Source organism: Palaemon carinicauda, chromosome 11 (assembly GCF_036898095.1).
Source record: "Palaemon carinicauda isolate YSFRI2023 chromosome 11, ASM3689809v2, whole genome shotgun sequence".
NCBI lineage: Eukaryota > Metazoa > Arthropoda > Malacostraca > Decapoda > Palaemonidae > Palaemon > Palaemon carinicauda.
In genome coordinates, this window is record NC_090735.1 from 104,809,965 (window position 1) to 104,825,871 (window position 15,907).

At 43.7% G+C, this 15,907-nt stretch overlaps 1 protein-coding gene across 2 annotated transcripts in view; it reads right to left on the reverse strand.

The window, feature by feature from the left end:
* The window catches only part of Galk (N-acetylgalactosamine kinase), a 200,809-nt gene that overhangs the window by 26,030 nt on the left and 158,872 nt on the right, over positions 1 to 15,907 (reverse strand). For both annotated transcript variants that reach the window (XM_068383244.1, XM_068383245.1), the window contains exons 6-7: positions 10,264 to 10,427; positions 9,804 to 10,069 (exon numbers count right to left, since the gene is read on the reverse strand). In XM_068383244.1, the coding sequence (XP_068239345.1) occupies positions 9,804 to 10,069; positions 10,264 to 10,427 (430 nt within the window). The remainder of the gene's footprint in view (positions 1 to 9,803; positions 10,070 to 10,263; positions 10,428 to 15,907) is intronic.

A 15,907-nucleotide genomic window follows, 5' to 3' on the forward strand; every position in this document is an offset into this window, starting at 1 on the left:
ATCCCCTTATTTCACCTAACCTTACTGGCTTCATAAGACTACCCATCCTTCCCTTCTGTAGACTCATCACAGCGGGGAGCTGCGATCCTGGAGGTCCCTCTTTGAGTTGGATAGTGATTTGCAGTTGTCCTAGGGCGACAGATTTTATTTTCCACTTAGCCTATATGTTTGGTGAGGCGGTACAGGTCTTGGGAACTTATTCCTTGTGTCTACTTCTTGTTTACCTATTAGAACGCATTACCCCCTGTTCTAATGCTGACAGGTAGACCCCCTTATGTCGCCTTACCTATTCTTAGGCATCCCTCTTAGTTTTTGGTAGGCTATGGCTGGTTGTGAGGACTTGTCCTCTCTGCCCTATTAATGCAAACCCCTTAGAACACTATTCCTGTTCTATGTGGCAGTTAGGCCTTACCAATTTTTGAGTCTCCCATCACCAACCTTTTCACTTCCCCTTGTGCTGCTAGTGTGTCTACCTGCTGTGGAACTTTGCTCCCATCCCTGTCTAGTCCCATGGCGAGTGAAGTACTCTTTGTCGCCATCTTTGGACAGGATAGCTAGTAAGCTATCTATCCTGGCCTTAGGTGGGCAAGATTTTTTCCTTCCCTAGACTAAATCTCTCTGCTGCCTTAGACCACCCTTAGGTGATTACTCTGCCACTTCCCCTTCCTGGTTAGGCCATAACCTGACTGTTCTGGGAACTACAGTTCCTCTTGTCTAATCATCTTACCCTAGCAATTGAGTTTTTCCCTCATCCGCTTGATGGGCTAGGCATGCCTTCACAATTCTCCGTATGGCCTAACCCTTTCCAGGTGAAGAATTTGTTCCCTCTTGGGGTTCTCCTCTGCTGCTTTGGCAGTTGCCTGTTCTGTGACTGCAGCTTCCCATCCTGTGCTATGTACCTCTTGCTGCCGAGTCTTGACTCCTGTGCCTGGTTAGCCTATCTTGGCATAAGTGTCGCCTTCTGTCTCTGCTTCCGGTCTTGTCAGCTTGAGTTATTCTAGTACTGGGTGTGTGTTGGCTATAGGACATTCCCTTTGCTGCTTTAGCTGTAGCCTTAGACTAGTCATCTGCTCATTCCTATCCTCTTCCATATATGAGGAACGCTGTCCTCTGAAGTTGGTAGTTTGGATCCCGCCTGATTGTCACGACATCCTTTGAATTTCCAATTCTTAGCGTCCTGGCCATTTTGTACGGCTCTCATTATCTTACAGGCTAAACCCCCACTTTTCAAAAGTTAATGATAATGACCAGGTCTTGGCAGATTCCCTTATTTGCTCAGTTTCATTCTTGCACCTCTCTCTCTAATTGTGTACCCTTCCCTATGGGATTGTCCACTTTTCCTGTCGACTTGACAATGCCTCTGCCGCATGGTGTCGACATGCCTTGGATGTTGAAAGGACAGTTTTATCTTGGTTGCTAGAAATAGTTACCACCTTAACCCAGCTATTGTCGCTTCAGAGGCAGCTGTTGCTGGCTTGGGCAGTATGATAAGTGAATTTGCCTTCTTAGGTTGTCTAGTAGACCAACTTTGGAGGTACTGGTGTTGCTTTGATGTGATCCTTTCCTCCATATTTCTACCACACTGTCATTGCTAGTTTTTTTCAAAAACATAATGATTTCTGAGCTGTTTGGCATGAGTGTCCATTATACTGTAGTCTTAAGACATATTTTAGCTGGTAGGATTAATCGTAAGCATTATTTTATGTATAAAATCACTATATGTATGTTTAATCTTAAGTAGAAATTTTTTAATGATTAGTACTCATTGAAATTTTTTCTTGTTTACAGGTTGCTGATGAAACGGAGTGTTCAACGTTCACCTGTACCAGGAGAGTCAAGTTGCCCTGTGGCCACAAGACTTGCCGGAAACATGCGGACTGTCATATTTCTAAGGGGGGTCTGTCTCTTGCAATCAGGAAACCTACTAACTGTCAGGTTTGCAGGGACCTCCTTCACACCGGCTTCCACACCACAGACATCTCCTTAAACATTCAAGAACGGAGTCGGAAGATGATCCGTCACTGTGTTAGAGGCTTCCAGAAGAGCTCTCAACAAGGTGCCCCTTATCTTCCCTCTATGGAACTGAAGGGCCTCCTCTTTCCCAAGGCCGAGGTGACTGCTATTTTTGGTTACCAATTAAAGACGGTTCAACTTCTGCCGGTACCAGTAGCTCATGCGGATGATGAAGTTCGGGATGCTCTGCAAGTCATGAGCCTTGACGCCGACAACATGTCAACTACTTCTGTGTCGTCAGAGAGGGAAAGGATCCTGCTGAACACGGAAGCCTCTGAGGAGTCATTGGATGTCCCTCGGGTGAGTACAGTTCTCAATATTTTCTTAGCTTGTTTCCCCATCCCTGCTGCTCAGACCCCAGCTTCTACCTTTACACCTGTTCCTACACCGGATAAACATTTGTTTCCAGGGCAAATGGAATTTATGGCGTCCATAAAAGCCCTCATGGAAAACCTAAACACCAAACATGAACGTTCTCAAGTGGACCTAATGCTTAGAATAAAAGCTCTACAAAAAGCACCTACTACCTACTTCTAAGGCTCCCCCAACTTCGAGCCTACCTGAATGCACACTCAGGAACCCTTGTCATTATGCTGAGAATATGGCCTTAAGTGAAGGGTACCTCCTCATCGGAAAGGGTTAGGGTTCCAAGCCAGTCTCGGACTTGGAATTCTTCCCATCGATTTATAGTTATCCTTACAGGTACATAAGGCTTAACTCGGAAGCGTCCATTAGGGGTGATACAATCCCTAAGGACATGATCATCCTAGACCACAGTAAGGCTCAGTCTCTAATGGTTAAGGAGCTAAAGACGACTGAATTCACTAATACCCAACTTTCTGCTTTCGGCAGGAAGCAGGCCACCTTTGTAGCCCCCAAGGATACTGTCTTTCCTTTTGCCTTTAAAAGCTTAGAGGCTGTAAAGAAAGCAGTAGTGGAGGGTAGACTATTGCCAGTGCCAGAAGAGTACAAGCCTGTCTCCCTAGCCCTTCCTTATGATGCAGACAGTTGGGAGGATGTCCAACATACTTTTACCATTGGAAAACGATAAAGACATTGGAGTAAAGCAGTTTAATGAGAAACTGCCTAGAATTCCCAACAAATCCCTTTCAAGGGAAGAATTGGAAGATAAAGAGAGACTATCTATCTCTTTGTCCTTCCAAGCTTATCTAGAGATACTCATTGGAAACTATTCCAAATCTGATCTCTTCCCAGTCCTGGCAAAGACTCAACTAGCCCTGCTTCATAGAGATCTACATGCTTTGTTCCTGGCCAGAAGAGCCTGTAGAGAGCACGTCCTAGCCACTGCTACAATCAGGCATGAACCTAGAAAGCTAATTAACTCTAATATCTGTGGGGAAGACTTCTTCCCCAAGAAATTGGTTAAGGAAGTCATGAACAAAGCAGCTCAGGAAATTAGATCCTTATCGATAAGTGGGGTATATCTCTCTACAAGGAAATTCACCCTGGTGAAGGACATCAAAAGAAGGGCAAGAAGCCCAGATGCCACTTTAAGGGAAGGAAATCCTTTCCTGTTATGACAGCCCCAATTTCTGCCATTCCTCAGACTGTGTACAAGGTTCCCCAACAGATTGTATCACAGTCTCAAGCCTTCACCATATCAGAGCTCAAAAGAAGAGCACCAGTGGCAGGGGAAGGTCTGGAAAGGGCGGTCAGTCTAGAGGCACAACAAGTAGAGCCAAGGTGGTTAAAGACGCAGGTCCTTCAACAACAACAAGGAGCTCCCAGTAGGGGGATGACTTCACCTGTTCAGGGATCGATGGAAGTTTGATCCCTGGGCTCACAGCATAGTCTCAAAAGGACAAGGCTGGAAATGTTGACAGAAACCACACCAGTTCAAGAGGTTTTTCCAACCCCTAATCACATTCTTGGAGGATTATGTAAAGGATCTTCTTCAGAAGGGAGTCATCCATTGGACAAAATTCATGAACTTTCAAGGGAGGCTATTCTGCGTGCCTATGAAAGATTCGAACACTCTTCGAACTATGCTGGACTTGTTCCCACCAAACAAATTCATTCTGAACGACAAGTTCCAGATGCTTACTATCCCGTAAATACCGACCCTACTATTCCAGGAGACCTACATCATCTTCATAGATCTTACAGATGCCTATTGGCATCTTCCAATAGGTCAGCACTTCTCCCCCTACCTTGGTTTCAGACTGGCAAGAAAGGCCTACGTATTCAGAGCTAGCCCTTCAGGCTTAACATAGCTCCAAGGATTTTTACGAAGCTAGTAGAGGCCATCGTCCAACAATTATGGAACAGAGGCCTCCAGGTGATGGTACACCTGGACGACTGGCTGGTCTGGGCTGCAACGAAGTTGAAGTGTCTTCGTACAGCTCAAGAAGTCATGGGATTCCTACAGTCTCTGGACTTTCAGACCAACTTCGAAAAGTCCAGGCTGTCTCCAGCTCAAGAATTCTAGTTGCCAGGACTTCACTGTATTCCAAAGTCACACCGCCTCTCTCTACTGGAAGGCAAGAGAAAGGAAATTGCAAACTCTGTCTGATGCATATTACGTTCAAGAGTACTCACCAGGCGGCAACAGGAAAGAGTCTTAGCTTCACTGCCGTTTGCTGCCGTGATAGAAAATCTTAAAGCAAGACTCAAAGATGCCAATAGAGTCTGGAGAAGAAAGGCATCCAATGCTCGGAGAGATCTTCGCCACAAAACCTCGGTCTTACTGCGAAAGCAGCTCAAGCTGTGGTCCACTACAAAGAGTTTATCGACAAAATCGCTCTGAGGTATCCTCCTCTGTCCATGAAAATTCACACGGACACCTTGGAACAAGGTTGGGGGGAGGACACTCCCCTTCCAAGAAAGTACAGGGTCGGTGGTCAATCATACTTCGGAAAGTTCACATCAATATTCTGGAAGCTATGACAGTGTTTCTAACTCTGAAGAGACTGAACCCAACGACGAAATCACACATCAAATTAGTCATCAACAACAGGACTATAGTCCACTGTGTCAACAGACGGAGCTCAAGGTCTCCTAAGATCAACCATGTGATTCTAGCTATCATCACTTTAGCAAAGCAGAGGAATTGGCGTCTCTCAGCAATTCACCTCGAAGGGGTTCGCAATGTGACAGCGGACGCCCTGTCAAGCCTCTGGTAACAGAATCGTCTCTGGATGCAAAATCATTCTGTTTCATTCTAAAGCAAGTCCTAGAACTGCAAATTGATCTCTTTGCGACGAGCTTCAAAAAGAAGCTTCCCCGCTATGTGGCAACAAATTTAGATCTGGAAGCGACAGGAATGGATGCGATGTCTCTGGATGGGAACCAGTGGTCTCACATCTACCTATTTCCACCATTCAACCTCCTAATGAAAGTCCTGAACAAACTGCAGACTTTCAAGGGAACAGCACCTCTAGTGGCTCTCAAGTGGCCTAAAAGCAATTGGAATCCTCTTGTTCTGCAAATCAAACCTCTCAAGGTCCCTCTATCATCCCTAGTGCTGTCCCAGGATGTTCAACAAAGACTATCTTTGCTTCCTCTTGGATAACGAAAACCCTTCAGCTCATGATTTTCTCGCCCTCACGGCTCAAAGAAAGTTTGGTGTTGTAAAGGAGAGAATTGGCTTCATAGAAGAGTACAAGTCCAACACCACAAAATGAGAATATTTGTCTTCCTGGAAAAAATGGGTTGCATTCGTGAAAAGTCATCAGCCCTCTTCTATTTCTATTGACTTCTGTATTTCTTTCTTTATCTCATTACATTATCAAGGTCTGGCCCCTACAACTATTGCCTCATGTAAGTCAGCACTAACTAGACCAATTGCTTATGGTTTTGATATGGAACTCAATAGCGAGCTGTTCAATAAGATCCCAAACCCTTGTGCTAAACTGAAACCTAATGCTCCTCCCGAGGCTATATCATGGTCATTGGACAAAGTCCTGCACTTTGCCTCTTCGAGAGATAACTGACGTAAGTAATGTTTGAAGAACACTCTTGAAGATTTCCGTCCTGTGTAAGCCTGTAACCCTGCAAAGGACATAGATTGGAAAGAATTTAAGGAAGAGGCAACTTTTCTAAGATCGTGACCCGATGGTATACGATCAGGGTCAGCCCTTCTGATGAAATGGGTGAGTTTGGACCTTAGCTGTTTCAGAGAAAGATTTACCTCCCCTGATTTTGAGAATTCATTGTGGCCATCATCCCTTGAAAGGGCCACAATGTCACTGACTCTAGCACCAGAAGCCATAGCAAGCAAAAAGACAGACTTTTGAGTAAGATCCCTCAGAGAGGTCTCTGAGGGAACTGCAGTGAACCTAAGACTTTCCTATGGCTCCTGGTGCTAGAGTCAGTGACATTGTGGCCCTTTCAAGGGATGATGGCCATATTCAATTCTCGGAATCAGGGGAGGCAAATTTTTCTCTGAAACAGCTAAGGTCCAAACTCACCCATTTCACCAGAAGGGCTGACCTTGATAGTATACCATTGGGTCATGATCCTAGAAAAGTTGCCTCTTCCATAAATTCTTTCCAATCTATGTCCTTTGCAGGGTTACAGGCTACACAGGACGGAAATCTTCAAGAGTGTTATTCAAACATTACTTACGTTAGATGGAAGAAATTAAACACTTTGTAGTGGCCGCTGGTAGTGTGCTTAAAACAGCTTCTTGAGTGTTGTACATGGACTCTTATGGACTGTATAGTTGGGACTTCTCAGTCTACTTTGTGCAAGGAGACTAATGTTCTTTTTATTGTACTATTTAATATTGTAGAGTCAAAGGAGATATTTTCAATTTATGTCATGATTGTTACTATTTTACTACTCTGTTACATAATTTTGGGGTTTGAAATCTTTGGTTTTCTGTACAAAGTATATCTACTGTAGATTATGCTACATTGCTTACTGTTACATGTACGAAATCTTGTAAACAGTAAAAGACTACTGTTCCTTTTTACGTTTCCTTTCATTTGACATACAGTACTGTGCAGAATAAAAGCAGTGTACCTCAATTTTTTAACCATCCTTTTATAGACTTCAGTCTTTTCATCTACTGGAGACAAAGATCTTCTTTACAGTGAGTGGGACTGTGCTACTGATTTCCTTTGCTCCTACTTTTTACAAACATACCACTTACACTCATAGTTTGGTACCATAGTAACCAATGCTAAGGGAAGTATGCTTATGTCTATGGGGTTTAAAGGGTTTTATCGGGAACTGTTTTGTACATCCGTGCTCAACAGCGGCCAAAGCAAAAGCGAGTCTTCTCCAACTGAAAAGGTGATGGATCTTCTAACCCCGCACCTTCACCAGTCGGAGAACTGTTCATTATACAAATTGCAACGATCGATTCCAGCTTGTGCTGAAGTAATCTCCCTATTTAAAGGATAAGAGGCTGTATGCTGGGTATGAACAAACAGTAATTTATAACCCTTACTGCATTTGTAGCATGTAAAACAACAGTGTTATAGTTATATTTTTCATTTTGACTTTTAACAAATTATCAGTATTGTGAAGTACTGTACTATGTATATCCATAGCAGGAGTTGGTGAACGGGATGTGGTATCCAACACAAAGAACCTCTATTGTCCAAGGATTCCGCCCCATGGAACTGCCACCTCGTCTACTGACTTGACATACGTCCTCTCCCTGGCCCTCGTTTGCCTGATGCCTCCGGCAAAAAGGCTGGTTTTGGTCAGTCGAGCTCTTGAGCTGGTAGTTGTCGTTGGTGTGCCCCTCTCTCATTGATGGCTGTCTGTGGGTCGAGTTCTTTCTCTTAGGAGGCACTGTAGAATGTTATGATTGTTTAAAGGTTGCGGCCCTCCTGCAGGAGGCGGCTTGACTCGCATTTTTCCACTTTGCCATTACTACATCCACTATATCTGGGGGAAAGAGATAAACACTTTCATATCAGTGAGGCATTTCTCAAACATATAGTCTTTGGAGGCTATATGCCTGATGAACTTGTTGACCAAAGTGTGTCTGCATTTCAGTATTCAGTTGCTCCACTGGTATGCTAGCCTGGTATACCAAGAACTCCATTGCTTTCACATACCTAAAAAGGTGAGCTACTCATACTATCTTTATATCTAGGAATACCCCAGATTCCTAGATACTGCAAAATATGATAGTTCCCCAGACCAGTGGCCTAACCACGAGAGAGCCTGCAAAACTGACATTGCTGTTGCCTCTATATTCATAGCCTTGCGAGGCCAAGAAAAAGTGATGATTGTTGTGCGAACCTCTCCACTGACATCCCCGAAGTTGGGTTGCTACCTCAGGGTTTAAAGGAAGCGGGGAAGGATGAGATAAAATTTTCTCTGCTTTAGAAAGACAGGAGGTATTAATTTGGAAAATGAGCTACTCACAACAAGTCTTTTTGTTGTAGACACCTGTGCCTCTAGTTTCTGGATAGTCATCTGGGTCTGTCGCAACTATGGAAACTCAAGCTGGTGCTTCTAGATGCTTAGAGAGCAAGTCATTGAAAGGAGCTTTCGGAGCAACACCTAGGTTGTTCACTTTCCTAAGACTCCATAGGACCCCCAGGAAAGAAGAATCCTCTTAAGGCTCAGTAGAGGTAGACTTTAAGGGCCTTGCATCAACAGGACCTAGTGACTTGATGAAAGGGGAAGCCTCAATGGGTTTGGGGGAGGTAAGTCGGCTCTTCGGAGTAGATGCTTGATCTTGAGACTTTACAGTCTTTTGTATCAGGGGGCTGTTTATTTTCATTTGAAGCAACATCTTCCTTTTCCCTAACTTTCTCTCCCTTGGAAAAGAGAGAGGTAAGGGGGCACATGACATTCGGAGGGATAAGGTTCCATCTCATCTGGGGACACAGAGTTCGAACAAGATTGTGGTGATGGTCCTCTAGTTGATTTCGATAGTAGTGTCTCTTGGATCAATTTCAACTAAACAATCTCTACCGGAGAGAGCCTATATTCACCCGTAAACTTCGGTAGTCCTAGTCTAGGATCAGTAGGATATGGCTCCCCTTTCTCGACTTCCAGAGGAGCAGTTCGTTACTCTGATGGACCTTTTACCACCTCAGGGAGTGAGACTCCTTTATAATCCTTAATAGGAATGAAAAGCAGCTCGGATGAATGCTTGTGTTGGCGCTCTTTCTTGTGGTCAATCAAAACCCTTGGAAAAATGGAAAAGGGAACCAGCCAGGCATTTGACAGTCATTAACTTTTGGGCTTTTGCTGCATAGAGAACTTTAAGAGGTGTGTCTTCTAAATGCCTCCTCTTCTTAGCTCAAACAGGGCACTTCTCATCTGGATCTTCGACCTAGGTAAATGGATGGTATATCCAAAATTGAAGACCAGGGATCATCTAGAAGTGGAGGCCAGGGAGTCTACCATCTTGGAAGCTTGCCCTTCAATTCCAAGGTTGCCTGTCTATGGTTTGCCCTCCGAATAGTTAACGAAAGAAGCGCCGGAGTGGCAAGTTTCGGAAGCCGAAATCTCACTGTCTCTCTTGACCTTGAAGATGAACCTGAGGGAGAACGATCACGCTTTGGCTTTCTTTATCTTCCTACTCCAAAATCTCACCTACTGCTAGGGCGACCACTCCCACCACACATCACAAGGGGAATCCGAAAAACAGGGGTTTCCTTTGCACATTGGACAAAGAGTGAGGATCAACCCCAACCTTACTTATAAAGGTTTCACAGTGTGTATCTGGCATCCCTGGACATGTCCGAATTTTACCACGTTGCCCGAGGCACATGCGTAGTAAACTCCATTAAAAATAATCTAGAAAGGTAAAGGGTCATGAATTACTGTACCTACATCAAATTGCTTTTACTTACCCAGCTCCTGTTAGCCTGGCACCATATGTTACACCTTCAGAGAGGTCCACTAGCTTATCAAGTTTAGGATGTGAACATTCATAAAGTAATTTTGTGGACAAGTGGGATTCCTGCATCAATTTACCAAGTTCTTCTACAGATTTTCCATTCTTTGCTTCACAAATTCGCTTAAACTCCCACACACGATGTGCCTCAGAGAAAACGTGCTGTGCTCTATCGTGTAATCGGAATTCTTCAATGTGCCTGGTGTTCTCACTTAATGTAGTCTGAAAAGACAATGCAATAAATATTTGAACAGGGAACTGCTCACTAAAAATTTTAAACAACATACTGCATAATAAAGTAGGGAGGGGGCTTCAAAAGTAGAATACTGTATATGATGCACAAAATAACATCCATCAAATATATAATTTTCTGTATCCTCAATTAGATTTAAAATACATTAGGACAGAATTATTACTTTATCCAAGTCCTCCTCAGAAGTAGAAAGTAACTGGCAAATTTCTTTTTTGCTGTATGGGCGAGATTCAAAAGTGCGTGACACCAAAGTCATCATCTCAGGAAGGCTTTTACCCAGTACTTTCTGCAATTGTCCAAGACGTTGATACTCCTTCCATGCTAAACCTGTTGATAGCCAGAAAATTTCAACTCATTAAAATATTAATATTAACCATATTAATATGGTAAATGAAATAATAAAATTAACACTGTATTATTATAACTATTGTTATTATTATTATCATAACCGTATTTGGAAAAGCCAAATGCTATAAGCCATAGAGCTACAACAAGGAAAGGAAATATGGAAACAGAAAGAATAGTGACTGAGCATACCATCAAGCAAGAGAACTATAACCCAAGACAGTGTAAGACCATGGTACAGAGGCTATGACACTACCCAAGACTAGAGAACAATGGTTTGATTTTGGAGTGTCCTTCTCTTAGAAGAGCTGCTTACCATAGCTAGAGTGTCTCTTCTATCCTTGCCAAGTGGAAAATAGCCAGTGAACAATTATTGTACAGTAGTTGACCCCATGAGTGAAGAAATGTTAAGTTAGCTTAGTGTTGTCAGGTGTATGAAAAAAATAGAATGTATAAAGAATAGGTCAGCTTATTCAGTAAATGTGTATTCAAAGGAAAATGAGCCATGTAATATTATATGGGCAGTCAAAACAAAATGACACTCTTGCTGTAGTATCTCAGTTGGAAGCTAGTGCCTTGGCCAGCCTGCCACCTACTAAAGAAATAAATTTTCAAAGTTTCCTAGGTATCTAAAAACCATCTTACAAAAAAAGATTTAGGTCATAAATAATTACTTCAATACTTACCCAAGCTCAATTAAGCTGTTCCTCCTGTAAATTGGACAACCTCTACTGATAAATTTATATAAAAAAATTTAAGCTCTCCCTATCAGTACAGTATGATACACTGCCATGTGTAGTGCTCCCCAGTCATACACCTCTTCCTTCTTTCCAGGTGGAAGCCCAGGTAAATGCATGGCAGCTCTTGATCTTTCCTGCCATTCTCTCAAAGCAGTGTACCCTATGAGAACTGTTTAACCATTATACATGAGGAGGAGGGTAGAAAACACTAATAAATGTGAATATGCACTGTATTGAAATAATTGATCTTAACCTTAGAGATATTTCTTTCAATAAATCCTCCTGAAATTTATTGCTACATCCTACATTGAAGTGGAAAGTGACCAGTGGTGATAGCATCAGACTTATAAAATATCACAATTTTTAAATAATTTGTATTTCTCCTAACAAGCCTATACAAACCTGAGACCTTTAATAGGAGTAGGTCTTGAGCACAGCTGGAACTATCCATTAAACTTTTAACATGCAAACATCGTTGACTACCAGGTGGTGGGGAAGCACCGCCCACCTGAGAGATAGAGCACCTTTGGCCTGGGTGGTTGAGGCGGGCCATGAAACTTACAGGTCACAGGTTTGTATAGTTAAGAAATTAATCAAAATTTTCAATTTGTTCCCATACATAATACAAACTATTGACCTTTAGTAGGAAACTTATCCTATGGAGGGAGGAAACCTCCAAGACCAAAACTGGGTTGATAAACTGACCCCAGAAATGTCAATGAACTTTGATCCTAAGGAGGAGCAAAAGTCATGACTCCCATCAACTTCCTGTCCATAGGGATGCTACAGGAGTCAGGGTAGGCAATTAGTCAATGAAGAATTAATATCCAAGAAGATATGCTGTCCAGTCTATAAGCATAATAAGATAACAGGTCCATCGTCCACCTTTCTCGGAGGAAGGGGGGAAACTTCATTACAATTCAAAATTGCAAAGGAAAGTCACTCTGATGCATAGTTTACCTGCAACTAATGTCCGGCCCAGTAACATAATGATATGACTGCTGTATCCAAAGAGAATGAAAGAGAAAAGGAAGAACTAAGAGTCATTCTTACCTTTCACTCTAGACTTAGGTCACAACCATTATCTGAGACGAGATGCTACTTGTCCAATGAGGGAGCTGGGTTTGCTACACCCCTGTTGAGGAAAGGTGTACTGGGACTGGTGGGTATTTTCTTGGAGGTAGTGGACAGCGAAACGTGTCTGGCATTCCGGACTCCAGCGTTCATGACCTAAACCATGGATAGATTCTTCGCAAAGGCTAAGATTTAGCCGATTATCCTGGCTTCGTGAGCCTTCTTCTCGAGGGTCCACCTCTTTGCACATCATTTGGTGCTTAGGAGCATCTAATGGTTTTCCTGAAATCATGCCGAGATCTATCTTGTAACTTTCACAGAGTTTAGGAAAAGTCTCTGGTGCTCAGGTCGGAAGCACCAAGTTTTTTTAATTAGCATCTTAACCTCCCTCCCAGAATGGAGCAGCAAATCATTTCAATTGCTAGTTGCTCCCTTAAGGGAGGAGACGTAGAAGGTCTTGAACCTAGGATCCTGATTCGTCAGGTTCTGTGTTTTCACTCTGAACTGTAGGATGAATGAGAAAACAACAATCTTTCAACCCTGGTTATGAACTACAGTAGAGGAAATACCGTGCAATTCTCCAACTCTCATCGCCGATGTTGACGGAAGCAGGAACACATTCTTCAGTGTTAAATCGTACCCCTTTAAGAGGTTCGTACAGGGATCTCATGAGTCCAAGGCCCTTTGTGACATCCTATTCAAGCAGTAGAAGTTCCTTTGGAGGATAAGACTGTTTGAAGCTCTTTGGAGCACGGTCATTTCTCATGAAGTGGAAATGTCTAAGCATTTCAGTCTGAGTACCTAGCCAGGGCTGAGTGATAGTCCTTTCCCGCAGTGACTGAGAGGTGCTTCTCACAGATTATGAAATCAACAATTGCAAACATATCTGCAGTGCCTTGCAAAAACTTTTCGTTTGGAGGGGATGCCGAATAACAGCCTGCTTGGTGAGAGAGGCACCTTAAGAGTTGTGGAATCCCTACAGGTGGGGCTGACAGAGAAACTTGTGCCACTGGGATAGTTCTTACGGCACTCCATCAAGGAACATCAGCAGATATCAAATTGTTCGGCTTGTGGCCCCTTGGAAGCCACCAGGGTCATCCTGACATTTGGGGTGCTCCAGAAAGTCGGAATACATCCTCCATCACTGCTGTCTAGTCCAGATTAGAGGATAGAAAATCAGAAGTTTCTTGTTCAGGTATGCTGTGAACAAGTCGATCATTGGGGAATTTCAAAAGGCAAAACCTTTCCGCAACAGCTGGTACAAGGAACCCTCTGGCCCTTCTACATGCCCCCGGTGGTTGCGCATGCTGTCTAATACATTCCTCTTGTTTGTAATGTATCTTGCTGACAGCCTCAGTGAATTTTTGAATGCTCAAGGCTGCATCTGCCTTGCTAGCTTAAAAAGGTCCTGTGGGAACAGTCCCTCCCTGCTTGTTGACATATGCCATTACAGTCGTGTTGTCCTCATCAACAATACCGAGTATTCTATCAAACTCTGTTGGAGATCTTGCAGGGCTAAAAACATGGCTTGCATTTCCACAGGTTAAATTACAGACCTTCTCATCTTTGGACACAGTCCTGAGGCGGTGTTGTCTCTCAGCCTGTGTTCCTACCCCTCCTTCGAGCATCTGTGAACAGTGGCATCTTCAGAGGAGGGGAGTTGCGAGACTCCTCTGGTGGGGTTTCCGTCAACCAACCACCCATTGAGAAGCTCCCCCGCTGCTGTATTCACCAAAACCCAGTAGTGGGGAGGGTCAGTGACAGCTGAACAGTGATAATTTCGACCCCTCTGTAGCTATTGCTGGTGGAGGCGCCTGTGGTGGACGAGTTTCCCCCATGACGAAAGATGTCCTAGGTGACATTGCACCTGATATGCCTGTAGACGCTGAACTGTAAGAAAAAAGGGGTCGCGTAACTTCCCCAAGCCTATTGATACAAATCGGAAAAACTGCCACTGCTTCTATATCTATCAATATCCCTAGGTACTCCGTCCTTCCCTTGGCCTTGAGACAAGGCCTCTTCCAATTGACAACTATACCCAGATTGTGACAAAAGGCTTAAAAGTCTGTCTTGATCCTGGAGCAGCATTTTCCTAAAAGAAAGAACAGGTCATCCAATCATTGAGATACCTCAGAAGGTAAATCTCAGTCAAATGGGCCCAAGCTAAGATGAATGTGAATACCCTAGTGAACACTGAATGAGAGGTGGATAGTTTGAAGCCCAAGACTTTGAACTGAAGCATCACTCCATTGGGGATAAAGCGGAGGCACTTTTTGCTCAATCAATGGGCAGGTACCTAAAATTATGCATCCTACAGGTCGGAACAAGTAAGAAATCCTCTCCTCTGGTGGTGGCCTGATTGCCATTCCACCTTGAACGGACTCTGTAGAACAAACTTGTTCAGAGAAGAGAGGTCAATCATTGGTTTTCGTCCCTTTACCATTAGTCATCACTGAATCGATAGAAAGAGGAGATGGAGTCACAGAAGTGTTTCGGGAACGTCCCATGGCAGGAGAAAGAAGATAGCAGCTGCCAACTCTTGACTCGTAGTGCTTATCCTTGATCTTGTAGAATAAGCTACCATACTAGTACCCTAATGCCTTCCATAGTTAAGTTTGGTATGGTATTACTCATCCCATGAAAACATGTGGAGGGATCGGGGGATGTCTTGTGAGACTTGATCTGATTAGTCATCCCAAGATTCAGTGACTTCTTCCTGTTTGGATAGGACTTTACCAGTTGGGAGAGCCCTCACTGCTTCCCACTCTTCCAAAGAGGAAGAGAGAAAACGAACCTTCAGGAAGGGGAAAGGAAGCCGGAGGCCTTTATTCCTACAGGTCATGCCTGTACTTACCTTTATAAGAACTGAGCACCAACAGTGGGTAAGCCCGTTTTCTAGAGCATGTTCTCATTCTTGTGAGAACTGACTATTGGGCCCCAGTGTGTATATATGCTCATACTCATGGGAACCAAGCTCAAGGAACTAAAGCATATGCTTGTTCTCGTAGGAACAGAGCACCAGGAATATGCCCGTACTTGTGAAAACAGAGCAACGGGAAGCATATTGCCCCATAGAGGGATTCTAACCGAAGTTATCATCGAAGCGTCCCGAGGTAGGAAAGTGACAAGGGCAGATGCCCCTTCTTGACCAGCAGTGCTCATATGCTCAGTGTCACTTGGGCAGGAGCCTAAAATCCTTACCTTTTACAAAATCCACTTGAGGTTGGTTTCAGTGCAGCACTGCTCATCCCACAAAACCCTGCAGAGGAATTTGACAGTCTTACAAGAGACTGCCAAATTGGTCATCCACTTTGGTGACATCCTCTTCCTACTCCTTAGGGACATTAACATCTAGATTCTAGAAGGAATGTGGATCAGGAATAGGTGAACTAGTTATCTAGTGACTTGAATGTATGATTCCCATTCGTGGCCGGCGATAGAATGATGCCCGATCATGGCTGGCGATAGCAAGATTAATGACGGACACTGGGAGAGTGAGACCGAGTCAGCCAGAGAAGTGGCATTGTGCTGGGAGGGAAACAGCATGAATGCCGAGTACAAAGAAGTATGAGCAGTTTGAAAACATTGGGCTACGCACAGCAGTCCTAACTGCAGTTTGAAATTATTTAAGTACTGTAGTATTGGGAT